The sequence below is a fragment of the Tigriopus californicus genome, chromosome 12 (assembly GCF_007210705.1).
Source record: "Tigriopus californicus strain San Diego chromosome 12, Tcal_SD_v2.1, whole genome shotgun sequence".
Taxonomy (NCBI): domain Eukaryota; kingdom Metazoa; phylum Arthropoda; class Copepoda; order Harpacticoida; family Harpacticidae; genus Tigriopus; species Tigriopus californicus.
This window is the reverse complement of record NC_081451.1, coordinates 1,225,570-1,246,015: the sequence shown is the minus strand read 5'-3', so window position 1 is coordinate 1,246,015 and position 20,446 is coordinate 1,225,570. Positions and strand designations below refer to the sequence as shown.

Sequence of the window (20,446 nt, the reverse complement as noted above, 5' to 3'; positions counted from 1 at the left end):
AATTCATCCAATTTCGTACCTGGAGCTTTCAACCATTAATCACTTTAAGAGTCGCCCAAGTTTTTCTTAGATCCTGTACATCAGAAGTTATTTATAAGCGCAATCTCAAATTCATGAATAACAAAACCTCGGGATTAAAAAACAGAAGAAAATGGGTTAGACTCTATTTCAAGATGAGGCTTTCAAACTGAAAAGAAAGGTTCGAGAAGTATTTACGAAATTTGCTGGATCAATGCACGCATTCAGTACACAGGGCCCCATGGCATAAGGTCCCACTTTGACTTTGGTTAGTATTTACCTATGTTTTTTGTTCCAATAATGATATTTTTCAAAAAAACAGTAATTTCGTTGTCTTGACAAGTCTGTATTCGCAGATGAGGCCTCTAACCTAAAAAGAAACGGTCGAACAAATTTTCCGACATTTTCTGGATCTATGATCGCATTCAGTACATAGAGCCCCAAAGCCCCACGCTACAGGATCCCATTTTGACTTTTGGTTGATATTTTGCCAATGTTAATTGTTCAATTTGATGGATTTTTTGATGGACCCAGTAATTTCAATGTCTTGACAAGTTTCTCTTACTAGATGAGGTGTCTAACATAAAAAGAAAGGGTCGAGAAAAATTTCCGAAATATGCTGGATCTATGATCGTAATTAGGCTATAAGGCTATAATGACTTGGTTTTCGTTTGTATTTTGTCTTTGTTATTTAGAATAATCTTTGTATTTTCGATGGATCCTGTATTTTCTATTTGTAGACAATTATCAACTTTTTGCACAATGCTCTAAATTAAAAATATTTGGCTCCATGGAAAGGGACCTTGAATTAACTTTGGTTAGTATTTTACCCAATCTATTTGGTCTACTTTTGGGATCTTTCGATGGACGCAGTAATTTCAATGTCCTGACAAATCTCTCTTGCCAAATGAGGTGTCCAACCTAAAAGGAGAAGGTCGAAAAAATTTTCCGAAATTTGCTGGATCTGTGGTCGCATTCAGGACAAAGAGCTCCATGATTTTGGATCCCATTTTAACTTTGGTTACTATTTTGCCTATGCTATTTGTTCCAATTATATAATTTTTCGATGGGTGCTGTATTTTCTATATCTCGACAAATATCAACTTTTTGCACAGTGCTCTGAAGTAAAAACAAAGGGTCGTTAAATATTTCCGAAAACTATATGGTCTATGGTCGTATTCAGTTCATTTGGCTCCATGCAAAAGGACCTACGTTTGATTTTGGTTGGTATTTTGCCAATCTTATATGTTCCAATTTTTGAACTTTTTGATGGATCCTGTAGTTTCAGTGTCTTGATAAGTCTTAACCACGAGCAGAGTGTTCTAACCAAAAAGAAACGGGCGAAAAAAAATCCTAAACTTGCTTGGGCTATGATCATATTCAGCTTTTAGGGCTCCATAGAAAATTGGCTTTAGATATTTACAATGAAAACTGAGAATATTAAATTGTAGCTTATAAAAATGGATAGCCAATGCAGTACTTGTAATGGCATTTAATCGCATTCCAAAATTGATTGACACATGTCTGGCAATTGTTCATAAAAAGCCATGAAGATTTGATTGATTGAGGCGAGGTGAAGGCACAAATGTCGTGAAGCCTTGAATTATCATGATTATATCTCGTACATCCGTCATGTCTTTTTTTAGCAGCTGAATATCAGCTAGATTTGGGAATATCTTTTCATTTATTTGAATATTATTCCTCACAATTGTGGTTAGGACAGACATGAAACAAAATTGATCTAAAAGTGGATCATCCTGTAACTTAGTCTTAAACACAATGAAGTTGAGTTTGCGGGGGATCTTATTGTTCGTTCTTCTCATATTCTTCATCAATTATTACATTGGGCATTTACGGATGGAACAATCGAGTCACCTCCTAAAATTTGCCTCATCATTCATTCCGAGTTACTATACACAGCGAGGAGCACAAAGCGGAACCACAAATTCAACGGACTTAGCTAAATTCATGCGAAGCCGTGAAATTCTTTACGAAAAACGGCGTAAACGTGTTAATGACGTATGTCTAAAGTATGGTCAAGATCTTCACCGCAGAGATGATCAGATAGCAGGTAGCTTTATGGTTTCCGAAGAGAATCTTATTGTATATTGCCGAATGGGCAAGGTAAAGTAGGCCTTTTGAAAATTTTAAAAATCACAGCATAACATCAAAAAAAGTTGTACTCATAAGGTGGGTTCATCGACGTGGATGCAATATTTCTTGAACATGGACAAATCAGACGATTTGAAAGCACAAATCAAAGATGGAGCATCTCCGCATTCTTGTATTTCTCGTCACTTCAGATTATATCCAAGGGAAATCATCCACGAATACAACGCTTATCTACTTGTCGTGTTTGTGCGACATCCATTTGAGAGGTGAGAATCTTGGGGTAACTTAAAAACCAGACTGTGTGTGAAAACAAAGTTGAACACTTGAAAGTGCTCACAAATCATTTGACACTGTAGGCTACTCAAATGTGATGTCCTTCTACTGTTGCTGAGGACCCAGCTTAGGACTAACCTAACCTAACATCTTACTGTACATGCAATTTCAGCAAGATAGTTCCGATTGTGTACTCCTCTCTCCCCACACCTAGAATAATAGATAGTCCGTGATGCGTCGGCCTTTACCCCATGAGATTTGATTTAGGGGAGTTTTGAAGAATGTTGGTGGGTGGAATCTTAAGACTGCTACCCCCAGCTAACATTCATTTAGTAGAGGGATTCAGCTGAGGAGGAGGAGGGCTTGGCCCAGTGCTGTAAAGGTGGCGAGATTAAATCCAGGGTAGCTGGATGTGGTGACCTTGGCTAAGACTCCAACATTCTTTGGTGATCAAATGACCAAAGTCATGTAGGGAAAAGCCTACGCATCACGTTGGTTAATTACCTCAACGAAAAAGACTACTAGTTGCATATTGGGGCTGCATCACTATCATCAGCAATTATTAGTTCAAAGTGTTTGCATCATCATTAAGTATGTTGTAGTAAAACGGCCGTTTCCAGGAACTCCGGAAACCAGTTCCAACGAATATTCTAGAAGACAACTGGACTAGAATACAAGAACGTTTTGGGGATAAACAACGGAGACAGGTTTTTGGCAAAGATCACGTGATGGCAAGTGCAAGGATCCAAGTTGCAAAACCCACCAATCAGCAAGCTGGAAGTATCATAATTCGGGGAATTAAGATCACTATCCGACCGCTGGCTTTTGTTAGAAAGTGCATTGGCGGAGATACCCTGGCAGTTGGTAACAAATGACCCCACCTTTTGTATATAAACACATACCAATGCCCCTAAAAGTTAAGTCCTAATCCAGACTTCAGTGTACAGTGCTCCTCCTTTGCTTGAATAAAACATACTCTTAAAATCAGTGCTTTAGTGTTTCAGTGTTCTAGTGCACACTACTGAGTTAGGATTTTCCCATGTATCGCCATTTGGTTTGTCTTGACGGTGGAGTGGAGTTCCAAATCATTACAAAATTAGTCACTCTTTCAACCAACTTTGTGTTGGTTGATGATGCCAATCTTTCTCTGGCATCGCCTGCTAAGCTGAAAAATTCCTCTCACTGAGGACCCTATTTCAAAGGGTGATGAGTCCATTTGATGTAAAACAAACCCCACCAGTTATTGCACTGAAAAAAGTGGAAATTTGACCGCTTCTCACTGTGTCAAATACAAAGTTGTTCGGAATCAAACCACTCAATCACAAAGGATGTGACATGCATTCTTGGGAGCTTTTCAATATCCTAGATTCTACAGATATCTCTGCAATTCTCAATTTCTTTGGAAGAAATGCAAATCTGCCAATATCAAGGGCATCCTAAGAGAATGACCAAGGATGGATGTCTCAAGGAAGAAATTTACAGCAACAAATTTGGGAGAACGTGAAAATTCGTCTCAGAGGGAAATTAGAGGCAACAACCCTAACATCACTGTACCATACAAACCAAGCCCCCAATCTCCCACTCATCAGCGCCACCCTAACCCATCTCCTCCTTTACCCAAATCTGCCCTCGCTCACCTCCTCCTCCACCCAATCCTCCCTCAACCACCTCCTTTACCCAAATCTGCCCTCAACCACCTCCTCCTTTACCCAAATCTGCCCTCAGCCACCTCCTTCTTTACCCTAATCTGCCCTCGACCGCCTCCTCCTCCACCCAATCCTCCACAATATTATCATTGGGACTATTATATCATGATGATGACGTCGTACAATGAAATTGCGTTGTTTATCTAAAGTCAACTTTGGGTTTTATTGGACAAGCAAAATCACAAGTACGGGAAAAGAAAAAGGAGGCAGATATGAGAATATAACATCTCCTCCTCAATTTAAAGGAGAAAACTTTTCAATTATGATATGTTTGGTCATCTATGGTTCGATCGAATCCGCTACCCTGTCCTCATACTAATAATCTGATGAAGTCGAGAGCAATAAAAACAAACCAGTCTTACACGACCAACCCCGAGCAAACCTGGTAAAACCTTCAACATTTCAATAATCATTCAACGATGAGGATTGTGATGATGATGTAGACAAAGACTCCTTCTTTATGGGAAGTCAGGCTTCCTGGATTCGATGTTGCCTGTAAATGAGGTTGATGACTGCGCCTTGTTATATCACGATGACCATCATTAAGGACGGCCAAAATTTGCAGATGAATAAAGTCTTTATTGACAGCAAATTTGCATAAGAAATCAGGCGAATTTGCACAAAAATGTGCACATAAACTTTCCAAAACATTGAACCAATTCGTTTGGGACAGCGTAGTGGCTGTTTTTACACTGTCTATCAAGCAACTCGTAGATGAAAGGGAAAATTATATCATAATATCTTCCGGCACTGGGATTTGCACTTGCTATCCCAAGGGAGCAGATCTTGCCTTGTCCACATGGCAAACAAATTTGAACATGCTTTGAGGCATCTCAGTCTTGAGTTATCTCATAATTTAAACTCATGGCAACTCCATTGTTGAGACTATAATTTCCTTAGCTCTGTTGTGACCTGGTGCAAATCTGAGGAAGGCCCTGGATACTTTGGAATCCCTACTGACTCATCAAACTTGTATACCTAACTTGAGGACTTTCAGATGAGTTTGGTTTTACCCAACACCTTGGAGATAAAGCAAATGAGAAAAATATTCTAGAATTGGTCCTGAATGACGATCCTGATGCCATTGAATGAGTGATAGTCACTGGCTCCCTTGTGTCTGATCATAAGTTGTTAGATATTGTTAGGAGCTACTCAACCAATCCATCTACTTCAGACCCCCATGTTGAAACCCAAATTGGAGTGTCATCCTTTTTCTTCAAGGAGACAGACTGACCAAATGTTCGTTCTGCCCTCCAAGTTGTAAAAGTTGTTGCTGCGTTGGAGATAATCCCCCATATGTCTCTCGACGACGCAAACCTTAAGCTAACTGACGCATTTCTAGAAGTTTGCACTTGTCTTGGTCTGAATAACCATGGTAGCCGAATGGTCTAATGTACCCGGTAGACGCACGACATGGTTCCCCAGAGGGCGTAGGTTTGAATCCCGCCTTCGGAGAAAATATTTCATTCCTGTTTTGGAGCTCGCTGAGAACTGTCGCATTTTTGTTGCTGTTCTTATCTCCCAGGAATTTCGAACAAAAATGTGACTTTCTCTGTTGCTCCTTGGTTGCTGTGCACGTGTAGTGTTCGTGGTGTTTGTGTGTGGGTGAATGAATGGGAATTGTCATTCATTCACTCAATTAGGTTTGGTTTTTCACGGCTCTTTGGTAAGACGTAATTACTTAAAACCTAATAAGTTTATTGCTCATTTATCTTTATGCTTAGCTTTAGCAGTTTCTCTCTGATTTGCAGTGTAGTATTTCTAGTTCCAAATATTTATGTGTAGTTCTTTAGTTTGATTGTATTGGTCCTTTACAGTTAGAATTCATTGTTCATTAGTGTATGGATTTCATTTTGTGTTCGACCAGTTTGTTGAGTTTATTTCTGTGTTTCGGTGTTTTTCCCTTTGTTTACATATGCTTTTGATTCCTTGTTTTTCTCTGTCCCTTACTTCTTGTTTATTATCTCCATCTAAGACTTGTATGTTTAGTTTCATGTGAAGTAGTTCATTCCTATCTTGCTTTGCTGTCCTGTATCTCAGGACAAGAATGCGTAGCCTTTTAGTTTTCTTCTTTTTCTTGGTCTCTTGATTTTGTTGCTCTTTGATAGTTCCTCTGCATTCATGATGGAAGCTAGTTTTGGAAAAGTCAGCAAAGAGGTCAGACAATGTTTGGACCTGGTCTTAGCTGGGAAGGATCCTTCCATAGTCAATAAGCCGTTTATTATAGAGGCTTTAGTTGCTCTGGTCAATGAAACCAGGGTGCTGCTTGAACAACAGGCTCACCCAGTAATTGAGAAGTCGACTGATTTGACCAATTTACGTAGAGGTTGAAGTAGTATCTCCTCTTGAAAAAGCGCACGAAAAGACAGCTGTAGAGAATACAGTCTGTCCTGTTTATCGAAAGCAGCCTTGTCCTGTTGAAGGAAAAGGCTGCCAGTTTGACCACCCTAAATGGTGTCAAAAACTTCTCAAGTTCGGCCTTGAGAAATACAATAGGAAGAAGGGATGTTCGAAGGTAGATTGTCCTTTTTTTCACCCGTACATGTGCCGTCAGTCCATGAGACTAAAGACGAGCTTTATTGTACGGTGTACTTCCGTCCACGTAGAAGGGACGCAAAGAAAGGCGAGAAATAGGATAGTCCTGTTTCGTAGTTTTAGAGCTGACCCTATTCCTAAACCTAATCCCGCCCCACCCCCCTTCCTTAGCTCATTTAACTTCCTCCCTCCCTCTCCTCCTACCCCCCACCCTCTCTCCCAATTCCCTCCTCTTCCTTCAAATATCCAATCCACCCCTATTCCTATCAACACTCTCCTCCCCAATATTCATCATATATTATATTCATTAATATACATGCTTGGAGATCACTTCTCTAGTGTGTTTTCAACCCCGCTGAGTTCAGAAGCAACACCTCATTGCTCTGAAGATGAGTCTGTTGAGATTGACAAGGTTAGTCAAGTAGTGGGTTTAGATGATCTTGTAGTCACAGATCAAGATGCATTAGAGGCCATCAAGGACTTGAGGCTTTCAAGTTCTCCTGGTCCTTATGGCGTGACATCTCAGTTTCTGATGAGATGCTCACTGGTTCTTGCTCCTGTTTTTTCGTACTTGAAGCATTCCATCTTGGATCCGGGCAAGTTTCCATCTTCACTAAAGTTAGCTCATGTTGTTCCAATTTTTAAAAGGGGAGGTAAGTCGCTCTCCAGTAACTATAGACCGATTTCTCTCACTTCGAATATTGCGAAGGTGTTTGAGAAAATCATGAAGTCCAAACTTGTTGAATTTCTTGAGGTCAATGAAGTCCTTCCTCCAAGCCAGCATGGGTTCCGAGCACATTTTAGCACGGTTCACCACTGATTGATCATATCGAGCAGGTTATTGAGGGACTAGAGAGCCATGAATCAATTGATGTTGTCTATCTTGATTTTGCAAATCCCTTTGACAAGGTAGATCATGGCCTTTTGTTGAATCGACTTCATGACATTGGGATCCAAGGCAAGGTTTTCAATTGGTTGAAAAGTTTCATTTCTGGTAGGAAGCAATTGGTTAGGGTTGAGGTATCCCTTAGTGACATATTTGATGTCAAGTCAGGTTTTCCTCAGGGTTCTATCTTAGTGCCCCTCTTTTTTATAATATTCGTTGCCCCGCTTCAAAAGCTTAGTATTACTGCCAGTCTCTCTTCTTATGCTGACAATATAAAGTTAGTTTCTGGTAGGAATGGCCAAGATTCCAGTAGCCTTGCAAAGGACTTAGATCGAATCTACTCTTGGGTAACTGAGAGCAATATGGCCTTGAACGGAATGAAATTCCGCTCAATGACATTTGGGTCAACTCCTTTGAATACTCCACTCATAGATAATGGAGATAAAGATATTAAATATTTAGGAGTAGTCCTCCAAAATAATGGAAAGTTCGATGAGCATATCCAGTTGAAGGTGGGTAGAGCTTTTCAAATGTGTGGTTGGATATATCGCACGTTTAAGTCCAGAGATAGCATCACGATGCTAACTGTGTACAAGTCGATTGTCCAGCCACATCTTGAATATGCCTCACCCATTTGAGCCACATTGAGTTCAGCAGGTTTGCAAAAGGTCGAACAAGTCCAAAGATGTTTCACTAGGAACATCACAGGATTGAGAGAGCTCTCATATTCGGAGACTAACTCACCTCTTACCTTTTTTCATGTGCATTGAACCAATTCTAGTCATACTCATTGTGATATCACTTCCTAGTCAACTATTTTATTGCCTTTACCTTCTGGACATTTTTCTTGTTTTATCAACAAACCTTTGTATAATGTATATGCATCAGATTTTATTTCATAGTTATTTTTACGCCATGACATGACCAAGAGTCGCAATAAAAGATTATTATTAAAAAAGTTGGGACTGTACAGTGTTCAGAGAAGGTACGAAAGGTACCCGATACTGTACGTCTTCAAAAGTATCCATGAGCTTTGTCCAACCCAGGATTTAGGGTCAATTCTAGTGACCGTAGAGGCTTAATGTGCATTTTGAGAGCACCTTATAGCCCTCGAGAATCCAGGCTAGTTCGAACAATGAAGTCCATATCTCTTCTTTCTCGGGCTCCTTCATTGTTTAATTTGCTTCCCTCTAATATTCGTAGGGAATACGTAGGCCTTGGTGATCCGGTAGCATCTTTCAAGTCAGACTTGGACCAATTGTTAGATAGCATTCCAGATCAACCCTGAATTCAAGGACTAGCTCGGTCTGCCAACTCAAATTCGTTGGTAGACCAAATATCATATAAAGATTGAAAGGTGATAAATAGACGAGTTATAACCTTTCATTTTAATATACTGGGGATTACATTCCCTGTAGTGGTTAGAAAAGCCCGTGAAAAACCACAGCAAAAAAAAGAAAAAGATCAAGACGCTTGGGACCTGATCAATATTCCCCCAAACCAAAGGAAGCTCTTTCAAAGCCGTGGGTCCATCCTATGGGGTCACGGGTCCATCCCTGACGAGTGGGTGAAAAATGCGGCCAGGTACGCCGTTTGGGTTTAGTAACCGCAGAAAGGGAGCCGGAATGAGAAGAAACGTGGTGGTCCGCTAGAAGTGCCAAATAGCGAGAGGAAAGAGCTTCCAGTGACGGAATGAGATGAGGTCGGAGTTCTACCGGCAGGGAATTCACGAATAAGGTCCGGAACAAGATGCACTGCTCGTGATCTCCCAAAAAACGCCAACATATCGTCCATGAGCAGGGAAGGGCGCCTGTCCCCCAAGGGCGAGGTATTCAAAAGGAGTTGGGCCATCTGATAAGGCGAAAAAGAAAAAGTTTCAAGTAACCCGGTCTTCAAAATCTCGTACGTTCCTTTTGAAGGCGGATTCGAGATTAGGTCGACAACCCGTTTCGCAGCCTCTTGATCCATGGAAGCCACAAGGTGGTAATATTTGGTCTCCTCCGTCACTATGCCTCGCTGCACGAATTGAGACTTGGCTTGGGCAAACCACACCTTAGGTTGCGCTGCCCAAAAGGGAGGCAGTTTGACCGAGACCAAAGAGCGTGAAAACTGATATGGTAGAGCCAAAATGACAGGATCCACGTCTAAACGATCCTTGGATTCGGCCATGATTGCAAGGATGTAATCATGTAACGCGCGAGAACAACGTCGGGGTCACCAATAAAGCACGAATTCAAGTACTTGTGCTAGAATGGTTTTATTTCGTAAATCTGATTCCAAATTAACTCGGAATGAGCGGGAGCCAAATTGTAACATAGGAGCAAGAGCAACTTTTAAACTGTATATCTCCACTCTACCTGGCCTGGTGAAGAATCGCGTGATTTCTTCTTGTGGTGCTGACACCAAGTTCAAAATTGGTAGAGATGACCAAGATTAATCCCTTCTTCAAGAGGACCTTACTGCTCTATACTAGTGGATCGACGAGAGCAACATGAAACTAAATGGATTCAAATTATAGATCATGTTCTATGGCTCATCCCCTTTCCCTCCTCTTTACAGAGATAGTGAGGGAGTTAATATTGAAGTTTTCTATTGCGTCAAGTCAAAGACCTTACCGTTACTCTTCAGGATGATGGAAAATTCAAAATTCACCTCAGCGAGAAGGTAACTAAAGCTGCTCAGACGGCAGGGTGGGCCTTGCGCACCTTCAAGACCAGGAATAGGTTAGCTATGGTTGCCATCTACCAATCCATTGTACAACTCCATCTCGATTATGCCTCATTGATTTGGAGTCCATGTCTAGATGGCGAGTGGAACAAACTGGAGAGTATACTCCGGCGTTTCACTCGACAGATCACAGGAATGTCTAACCTTTCCTACTTGGATCGATTTCAACATCTACACCTATATAGTGTGCCAAAGAGACACGAACCGTATGCCATACCAACTACTTTTAAGTGCATTTATGAGCTGTCCCATAACACGAGAATTGCTTTCACCCACCGAAATAATGAACGTGTCACATGTACATATCTAATCTCATTGGAACTACACAAGAATGCGACTACTAAATCAATCATGCACCACTCATTTCTTGAGAAAGGACCGAGACTCTACAACAAATTGCCTCTCTCCCTGTGGGTCATCTGTCCTAGAAAGAATCCCTTCTCAAATTCAAAGAAGATCTGGATAACTTCCTCCGAACCTTTCCAGACCAACCCTCGATACCTGGGTATCATTGATCAACAAAATCAACTCCATTTCTGATCAGATTCACCTTCGAGCGATTATGTAACCACGTTTTTGTGCCTTGAATCTATCCAAAACATCTGTCTGTGTACAGTAAATAAATCATTATGATAATAGACAGTGTCAGTGTCTTTAGTTCCGTTTTCAATTGAAATTTCATAAAAATCCATTCAGCTAACGTGAAAAATGTTTGTAGCTTTGACAACCAACCTGATCAAACAAAATATTTTTGCATTTGCAGGCTGGCATCAGCTTTCGAAGACAAGATCAATTCTACAAGAGATGAGCAATTTACATCTTGGCGAAAAAAATTTACAAAGACTTATGGTGACTTGAGCTTCAATTCATTTATACAACACGTTTTGTACGAATTCGAAAGCTCGTGTTCTTTAGCAGATTGCAAAGTCAATCACCATTGGCAGCCGTTCTATGACCAGTGTGGCTTTTGCAACGTTTCCTTTGACGTGATTGGAACCTTGGACGAATTTCAATCTGATATGATTTATATACAAGAACGGCTTCACCGCCCTAATATTTTCAATTTAACTATTCGAGCCAATTCCGCACTTCAAACATCACAAGAGAGCACAATTCGCGAAAAAACTTTGGAGTATTTTAAGGAGTTGAAGAAGGAGCAAATCCGCCTTCTTCTGCATCATTATCAAATTGATTTTGAATTATTTGGATATGAAAGCGATGAATATCAAATAGATATGCAGTTGTAAAATTACTCATGTATTATTGACTTGACCTGACCTCCTAGATCATTGTACTCTCCTCTATCAACTGTTCATTCTCAATGGAGACCTTAATTTTGCTCTGGCAGTTAGCCCATGAAAACACATTTGACAATGACCCTTCTGACAATGAGCCCTCTGACAATGAGCCTTCTGACAATGAGCCTTCTGATAATGAGCCTTCAAGCAATGAGCCTTCTGACTCCCCGGGACCTGACGGCATCACGGGAAAATTCTTGAGCAAATGTTCAAATGTGCTTGCTCCAGTGTTTTTTTTACTAAATGCAACGTTCATTTGATCAATCAGAGTTTCCAGAGTGTTTGAAAGTTACCCACACTAGCCCGCTTTTAAAGGCTATTTAAAGGCAGTGACCAGTCAAATCCAATGTCATATCAACCAATTTCCATTATTTCAAATGTCTCTACAGTCCTGGAGAAAATGGTTAAGACTGAATTAGTGGAATAATACCTACTTATACAATAGTGGGGGCATTCTTTGCGTGTACTAGATAAAGTGAGGCTTGAAGAAAGTCGACAAGTTCAAGACACCTTGAATGCGTTCGCCCATTTCATGCCGTCAAGTTTGAAGATAAGAGCGAGGGCTTGCCCAAGCATCTCTTCGCACAAGAGGGCATGATGAAATGGCGAATGCATTCAAGGTGTTGTTGACCAATCAACTTTTTGAGATGTGAACTTGAATAAACTGCATGCAAAGAACGCCACCGCTATTGCATAAACAATTTTATTTTACAAGAAGCGGTTTTCAAGGTATGATTTTCTCTCAAAAATACACATGCGTCAAGTGATTTGAAATTAGCTCTTGACAAAGTGTGGGGTGCCCTACAAACCCTTCAGGAAAATCACCCTGAGGACTTTAAGGCTTATGAACGTGGTATCTTGGACGCTAACTCAAATTACCAAGCCACTTTGCAACTTGTTTTGAGGACCATAGCCTCTATCCACAAACCCCCAATACCAGCTCTTTCTCGAGCTCCATTAGATTTGGTGGCCAACCCAAGCTCTAAACCTAGAGTTAATGACGCCCTCAAGCTGTTTATCCTATCCAGAGACCACACCCCAGAGGAATTGAGGTCATGGGTCAGCAAATTCAAAGCTTTTTATAGCAGCAGCTACCTCGATAAGTGTCCGATTTCGGAACAGCAAGCATACTTCAAAGTGTGCATGGATACAAATCTGGAAGAACGCATTCACGACCAGATTCAAGAAGACACCCCTATTTTTGGGAATGATGGATGCCTCGCACTCCTCGAGCAAGAGTTCCTCCTCAAATACCCCTTGTTTACGAGACGGTTGGATTTCTTTCGATATCAACAAGTCAAAGGCCAACTCTTCACTGACTTCAGAAGCCAGCTTTGATCAAAGGGTGAACTGGTGGACCTACACAAATTATCCGTGGATGACTTATACGTATTTCCTTACATCTGTGCTACGTCAGATCCTTATCTGAAGGAGAGCTTCTTGAAATCAGAACACCCCTCTATCGACGAACTTAATCTTATTGCACGATCATTTGAGGTTACCCAGTCCACTCTTCAAGCAATGGGTGGACTGACTTTACCAATCGCAAAGGTGGTGAGTCACCAGAAAGGCAAGTCTCGCTTCCAAAACAAAAGTGCGACNGTCCACTCTTCAAGCAATGGGTGGACTGACTTTACCAATCGCAAAGGTGGTGAGTCACCAGAAAGGCAAGTCTCGCTTCCAAAACAAAAGTGCGACACCAAACCTCGCCGGGAAGTGCTTTCGTTGTGGACATTCTCCTCATCCGAAACACGAAGTCGGTCCCATGCAGGACGCCATCTGCCATAGGTGCGGAAAACGTGGCCATATTCGACCCGTTTGCCAGAGCAATTGGAAAAGCTCTTCCCATACTTCCAATAAGGCACAATCTGCCTCAGTTCAAATTGCGCATGTGTCTACGCAAACCAACACCCCCAGGGTGGATTTACATGTCAAACCACAAAATGGAGATAAGTTCGTCCTTTCAGCAAGGCCCAACATGGGGGCCGCTGTTAGTGTTATTGCAAAATGGTTAATACAGCGATTTAACATACCCGTTCAGCCAACTCAAGTGCGATTATCTGCTGCCAATGGGACTTCCATTGCACGTGAGGGTTCAGTATTATTGACATTATCCACTGACGACAGAAACTATGTGACAATTAAGGCCATAGAATCATCGGAATTGAGAGATCAGTTCCTCGTGGGATGGAAAGCCTTCCAAAAGTTGAAAATTATCCCAGACAATTTTTCCTCTATTTCATTCTATGACACCAATGAGACCAATGTCACTATAGACCCGAATATCAAGAAGGCGACCGATCAACTTCTTCAAGATTATGAGGACGTCCTGAAAGATTCATTGACAAACCTACCTATGTCAGGCCCTCCTATGAAGATTGAGCTTCAGGGGCTACCTGAACATCAGATTGCATTTAAAAAATGTAAAGAAGTCCTCACATCTCCAATGGTAGTTCGTCCATTCAATCCAAATCTCAGGACAGAACTCTTAACAGACGCATCCCGCCTCCATGGCATTGGTTTTGCTCTTCTCCAGCGGGAGGCCACTTCAGAACCCCGCCTTGTTCAATGTGGTTCCAGATCTTTCACTCCAACTGAATCCCGCTATGCAACCATAGAATTGGAGTGTCTGGCCATTGTTTGGGCTATTCAAAAGTGTCGTCATTTTTATATGGCAAAGAAACCTTTGACGTAGTGACTGACCATCGACCACTAGTTGGTATCTTCACGAAACAATTGGATCAAGTCCCTAACTGTCTTTTGGAAAGATTTCGCGAAAAATTGACAGATTATCAATTCACCGTGCTATGGGTCAAGGGTAAAACCCATGTCATTGCAGATGCGTTATCACGTGCACCCATCTTCTCAAAGCGTGACGAAGAAGAAAATTGCATGTACACAGAATTTGACGTTGGAAACAACCACTCTGGATCCTACCCTCACCTTTCTCCGCGAGGCCGCTCTCAAGGATGCCTTGTATCTTCAAGTCGTAGCCACCCTTCATCAAGGCTATAAACCATAGGATTTACCAATCCAACAACCGGCACACCCATGCAAGTCGCTTTGGGACAGTTTGTGTCTTCTACATGACACCGAGCTTTTGGTATTGAACAATGAGCGACTTATCATTCCTCACCGTTCTCGCCATCAGATCCTTCGCCTGTTGCATGTGTCCCATTCTGGGTAGTGAAAACACGTAAAGCAACGCAGCAGCTCTATTATTGGCCAGGGATGAACAATCAAACCATGATTGACGCTGTGAAACGTGCCAGATTTACAAAGCAAACCAACAGGTGGAACCATTAATCCAAGTGGAAGACGTTTCGAGCCCCATGGAACAGGTCGCCATTGATTTGTTCGAGCACGGCTGTAAACATCTCGTTGTGATGGTTGACAGGTTTTCAGGCTGGCCGTTTGTGATCAGCTCCCTAATTTCACGACAACTGCTGCGGTCCTCAATATTTGCGTGATTGGTTCATGCAATGGGGTTTCCCCAAGAAAATTCGAACCGACGGTGGTCCGCAATTCCGTTTGGAATTTGCCCAATTTTGTAAGGACTTTGATGTACTCCATGAGTTGTCATTACTGTGGCGAGCAGCTCGTTTGCTCTCACCTGACCATGCCTCATTCGACTGAGAATAGTCCTCGAGTCAGCAGCCATATTTGGTGACCCCGTACTTTTTGAACAATGGCTGACGAAGATACTAAATTTGATTGTTCTGTCGTATCAGTCAAAGTTCCTCCCTTTTGGAGCCTTGACCACCAGAAGTGGTTTTGTTTGGCTGAGGCACAGTTTCACCTTCGTAGTATCTCCGTATCTTCGACCAAGTTTGATATATGTGATTGGATCATGAGATCGGACATCATCTCCAGTCAATCCACTTCACTACAAATTAAGAGCGCTGAGATCCTTATTCAACCTTGAAGGCGGACTATTTCAAGTGTTCAATCTTAAACCGGCTCAACGCATTGCTAGTTCCTTGAGTTATCTCCGGAGAGTCTCTCGTTCACCGAGTTGTAAGCTCAAGCTTCGTCCCTTCTTGATGGAATTGATAATATCAAGGATTACCTTATCAAGAACAAATTGATGAACGCTTTTCCCAGCCATGGAGAATCTTCCTTGGCTACCCTCGTGGATCTGCCATTGGCTAGCTTTTACGAACACGTGTTGAACTTGTCCAGTTCAACTGCATCATCAGGGTTGGCTCTAGCAGTGGAACATTCAAAGCCTTTTCTGTGCTTTTTACATCGACCTACGGAAGAAAAGCACGGAGGTGTCTGGATCCTTTGCGTTGCAAAGGACCTCCCATTGAGCACAAATTCAAGCCAAAAAAACTAAGCAAGGGCTTTCGACCCCCATCTTTGACAGCCCACTCCTGTTTGTTCCGTTCTTCATGTAGTGCAAACCCTCATGGGACCTTATTCCATATCGTGGATTGAGTTTCTAACCTTCTTTTTGAGTGGATTCCGGTGCCTCCTCATCACTCATGCCTCGTCGTCTTTTGTCCTCGTCCCCAAAATTTCCGCAGATGTATCACTAATCTTGTTAATGCTAGTGGTTCTGCAATCAAGACTTGTTCCGTCCACAATCGCGTACATCATCTTAATATGATATGGATAAGTGATGTGCAAGATGAATGATTGTTCCCGGAACGGTTTTTATCAAAATGTTAAGATAACATATGTTATTATATTGGGAAAATCCCAAAGTTGTGGATTGCCCATCATGTAGTCCGTTTGTCGGTCAGATGTCGACCAAATGCCAGCCTAATGCTCGTAGTGACGTCGTGATCCATCATAACCAGCTCCTCCAGCCCTTGATCATGGATATAAAATGTCGCTGGAATCGGTTGTATCAAAGAGCTTTGTGATTCAGTGTGAATCAATCTCTACATCATTCCTATCACCAAGGAAAAGCTCCAGGCGATATAAATTTTGTCCGAAATCCATTGTGCGAGAGATATTAATTGACCATCTGTTGGGGATTTCGTTCACGTGACAGCAGCAGCCACCCTTTGATCAGGGAGTCGAATTTCTCTCGATCAAGATCGTGTAGTTTTTTAAGAACAGTTTGCCTTGAAGAGTAGCCTAGATTTCCCAGACGACCGAGATCGTGCTGGCATCGTAGGAGTAGAGGTAGCAAGTGATTTGTATGCAACAACTGTATCTAAAGTTCATCACTCTTGTAGCAGAAATCAGTAGTTAGACTCTAGAGTAGAGGTCGACTTTGATAGACGCGTTTAGACTAGGATAGTGACCCCATTTTGCAGGATATTTAGCCTTGAAGATTGACCCAGGTATGCCAGACACCTGAGATTGATCTGGGACCAATGGTGAGTAGAGGTAGCTAGCGATTTGTATCCTTAGTCGTGTAATGATTGTTTGAGGCCCTGATAAAGGAAGCTCGAACTATTGCTCGTATGCCCTGATTAGGGTTATAACCGGAGGCCTTAAGATAGGTCTAAGAAATTTAGCCCTGTTACTAGGTGCTCTCCATCTTTGAGAGCTATCAAGGTATTTTTACCTAGTGCTTGGGTCAGGAGTTCCATGTTTCCGTTCACCACGGGAATTCAATAAGTCAGGACCTTTCACCCCTGGCTGGTGACGGAACATAGAGTTCCTTTTTGGTGCCGCGACCCGGGAATCTAATTTTGATTCCCACCAGTGATTTTGATTAATGAACAGGACTTATTTTGGGTGTATTTTTTCCCAGTGTTTTGAAAGCTGAAACCGGCTCGCGACAAAGAAATGTAGAGTTTCCTGTTTGGTGCCGCGACCCGGGATTGCCAATTCCCGTGAATAAATTTTGATTTGCGATTTGTTTGGTGTCACAAGACGATTGACTGTTTTTGCCCAGGTGGCAATATAAGAATTTGTTTCAGAGCTTACAAGACAGAATTCTGTGCCCTGAGTGCCCACAAACATTGGATTTTTTCCAGATTTTCCAAGATAGAATTCTGTGCCCTGAGTTACACTGACAGTGAAAGCCAGTGACAAAGAACTTCATAATCCCCTCTTTAGTGCGGACATTTTGTGCTGGTTAGTACTCTTTAGCCCATCATCAAAAACATTTTGTTCAGAAGTGATTTTGGTTCCCAATAGCGTTGGAATTGATAGCCATATAGCTCGCCCATATTCAACACATTTTTCGTTGCCGGGAGCAATTCAAAACTTCCGTAAAGCAAGAGGCGATATAAATTTTGTCCGAGATCCATTGTGCGAGAGATATAATTGACCATCTGTTGGGGATTTCGTTCACGTGACAGCAACAGCCACCCTTCGATCAGGGAGTCGAATTTCTCTCGATCAAGATCGTCGAGTTTTTTAAGAAGAGATAGTGATTGCGAATATGGCCATGTCTGATCCAAAAATGGTTCTACGCAGCGCGAAAAAGGCAAAAATTGAGGAGCGGAATGCAATATTCAAAACCTTTAGAGATTCACTTGACGACTTTCAAAATGAAGTGGATCGAGATGTTGGGTATACGGCGGAGTTGGAGCGAGCATTTAGAAGTCTAGAAGACACGTTCAGAGAGATGGAAGAGGCTCAGGAGGAGCTGCAAGAACTAATGCTAGACGCCGAGCGCGAACACGAGGTTCAATCATACAAGAATTTGCAATCCAAGTTTTGGCGAGCGGAGGAACAATACCAAAACCTTTGCTCTATTGGGGGACGAACCGATCAAGATATTCCTACACCCCTCGTGGGACCAGCTGCAATGCAGACACAACCAGAGACGAAGCCTCACCTGACCAGAACCTACAATAACGCCGACCAACCCCAGGCTGTCACCTCAGAAGACTTCACATCGCTGATGAAAAATGTGTCGGCAATGATGAGTCAATTTTCCAAGATGGAAGAGGAGCTTCAAGAAATGAGAATGGAAAGAAGAAGTGAGCAATCATCGCATAGGACAAGAAGTGTTGAAAACATGCCAGATCAACTAGTGGATGCTCAATCGGACTTGAGAACGACTCAATTTCGAGGCGACTGACACGCCCAGCCCGAAGCCAGTGTCGATGTGGGAGAACAAAAAGAGAAACCTTACGTATCCCAACAGTTGGGACAACACCACATCGAGACAAACGTTGATGAGAGCACCTACTCAACCCGTGGATTCCCCCCTCAGAAAGAATTCATGGTTAGGGGATGTGGACACCGTGGTTCCAGGACACCTACGGGCGCTAGCTACCTATAAGCTGCCCACGTTGGAGGTTCCAGCCTTCTCTGGAGATAGTTCGAAAAAGTTTTTTGAGTGGTGGCCATCGTTCAGGGACGTTTATCAGCAAAATCCAGGCCTGGATTCAGCTAGTAAACTCGCATATTTGAAACGTCACTTGAGAGGACGTGCCCTCCAAATAGCATCGTCCCACAGCACCTATGGAGACGCAATCGGGAACCTCCACCAGATTTATGGCAAGGAACGGGATTTGTTGAGTGAAATGACTATAGAGCTTGACCAATTGAAGGAGAAAAACGTGAATCTGCTTGAACTCTTATTGGCGGTTAATAGTTATGTGGCGTTGTTCAAGTTGATTGACCAAGACTCACGTCAACTAGCTACCCTCTTGATCCAACCAATCGAGCACAAGCTTCCACTTGAGGTGCTACTCCAGTGGAAATCAAAGGTCCAGAAAATGGACACACGTGGGGAACCCGTACTGATCAGTGACTTTTCTCAGTTCCTTATTGAATCCATAAATTTGTATGATTCCCCAGTGGCAGGGTGGGCAATTTTGAGAATTAGCGTGACTTTTGGACACCAAGTGGACAGAAGTGTCCAAAAGTGTCCAAAAGTGGACAAAAGGGTCCAAAAGTAGACAAAAGTGAACAAAAGTGGGCAGAATGTGTCCAAAATTAAGTACAATTGGGCAAAAGGGGATTGACAAGCAAACACTTTTTAAACCCTAAATCATGTTATTTCTTACCAAATCTAGATGTGAACCAGCAAATAGAATCAGTAATCAATAAAATCTAAGCCTCTTCAAACACATAAATATGAAGTAACAACTAGCCTTTTCACTAACGTTTTTAATTTCCAAGATATACACTTAACGAAATTCGTTATCTTGATACAATACAGCTTTATAAAGTCAAAACAAATATCTTTAATATATTTTGAATGTTAATAAGTCAAAGCCACACTATAGTCAGGGCATTTGGTGGCTGGGTAATTTTAACAAAGATTTAAAAAAAATAATTTTAAAAAAGCTTAGGAGCTGAATATCAAATATCCAATAATACTTCTCATATTTGTAATATATATAAATATTTATAAGGAGTGCATGAATTACACTTTTATAATACATCTAAAAACTAAGATATATGTTTCTTTAAGAAACATTGGGAATCTCATTTTCTGACATCAAGCGCATCTTTAAAAGTTAAAAAATATGCCTAACAATGTCTCAATTAACTTACTTATCGAAGAAAAACCATAAGTATAGGAAAAAGATTTTAGCAATCGTAAGAAATTCAATTTTTAATATTAGTACTTTTTAAGAAGAAAATCCCAAATGACTGATGATTTTAAGTAAAACATTTTTGCAAAAAGTTAATAATGTTGAATAAATGAAGCCAGATAACCAGAATATAATGTTTAGCTATTTCAGTTTTTGAATCCTTTGCAACAGCTGCATTCTACTAGAGGGAGACTTTGTTCCCTGCTTGCTTTCTAATCTAACGTAAGAAAAAAAGAGTTAAGAACCTGTCTTTCAAATACCTTTTTTGGGTATGTTAGAGGTATATGGCAAGGTTTTAGACTTATCTTGCTCTTGGAACCATCAATGAGCAATTTTTGAAGTAGAGGATAGGTTTCATTACAGAATATCCTTTATATTTGTATTTTTAAGGTTCGTATTTTTGGACATTTTTGGACACTTTTGTCCACT

The 20,446-nt window shown here is 41.5% G+C and overlaps 1 protein-coding gene across 2 annotated transcripts; it reads left to right on the top strand.

Moving 5' to 3' along the window:
* The first annotated feature begins 1,692 nt into the window (after window positions 1–1,692).
* On the top strand, window positions 1,693–11,506 carry LOC131892287 (carbohydrate sulfotransferase 8-like). Of its 2 annotated transcripts, XM_059242093.1 has the most exons (4): window positions 1,693–2,142; window positions 2,209–2,396; window positions 11,021–11,106; window positions 11,173–11,506. In XM_059242093.1, the coding sequence occupies exons 1-4, from the start codon at window positions 1,798–1,800 to the stop codon at window positions 11,502–11,504; spliced, it is 951 nt and encodes a 316-aa protein (XP_059098076.1). In that variant the 5' UTR covers window positions 1,693–1,797; the 3' UTR covers window positions 11,505–11,506. The 2 variants fall into 2 exon arrangements, with proteins under 2 accessions (XP_059098076.1, XP_059098075.1); XM_059242092.1 differs by having other exon boundaries at window positions 11,021–11,506.
* The last annotated feature ends 8,940 nt before the right edge of the window (window positions 11,507–20,446 follow it).

Coding starts and splice junctions, on each gene's coding strand:
- LOC131892287 (XM_059242092.1), top strand. CDS start 1,798: ATGAAGTTGAGTTTGCGGGGGATCTTATTGTTCGTTCTTCTCATATTC. Junction 2,143..2,208: donor TATATTGCCGAATGGGCAAG/GTAAAGTAGGCC, acceptor TGTACTCATAAG/GTGGGTTCATCGACGTGGAT. Junction 2,397..11,020: donor GTGCGACATCCATTTGAGAG/GTGAGAATCTTG, acceptor TTGCATTTGCAG/GCTGGCATCAGCTTTCGAAG.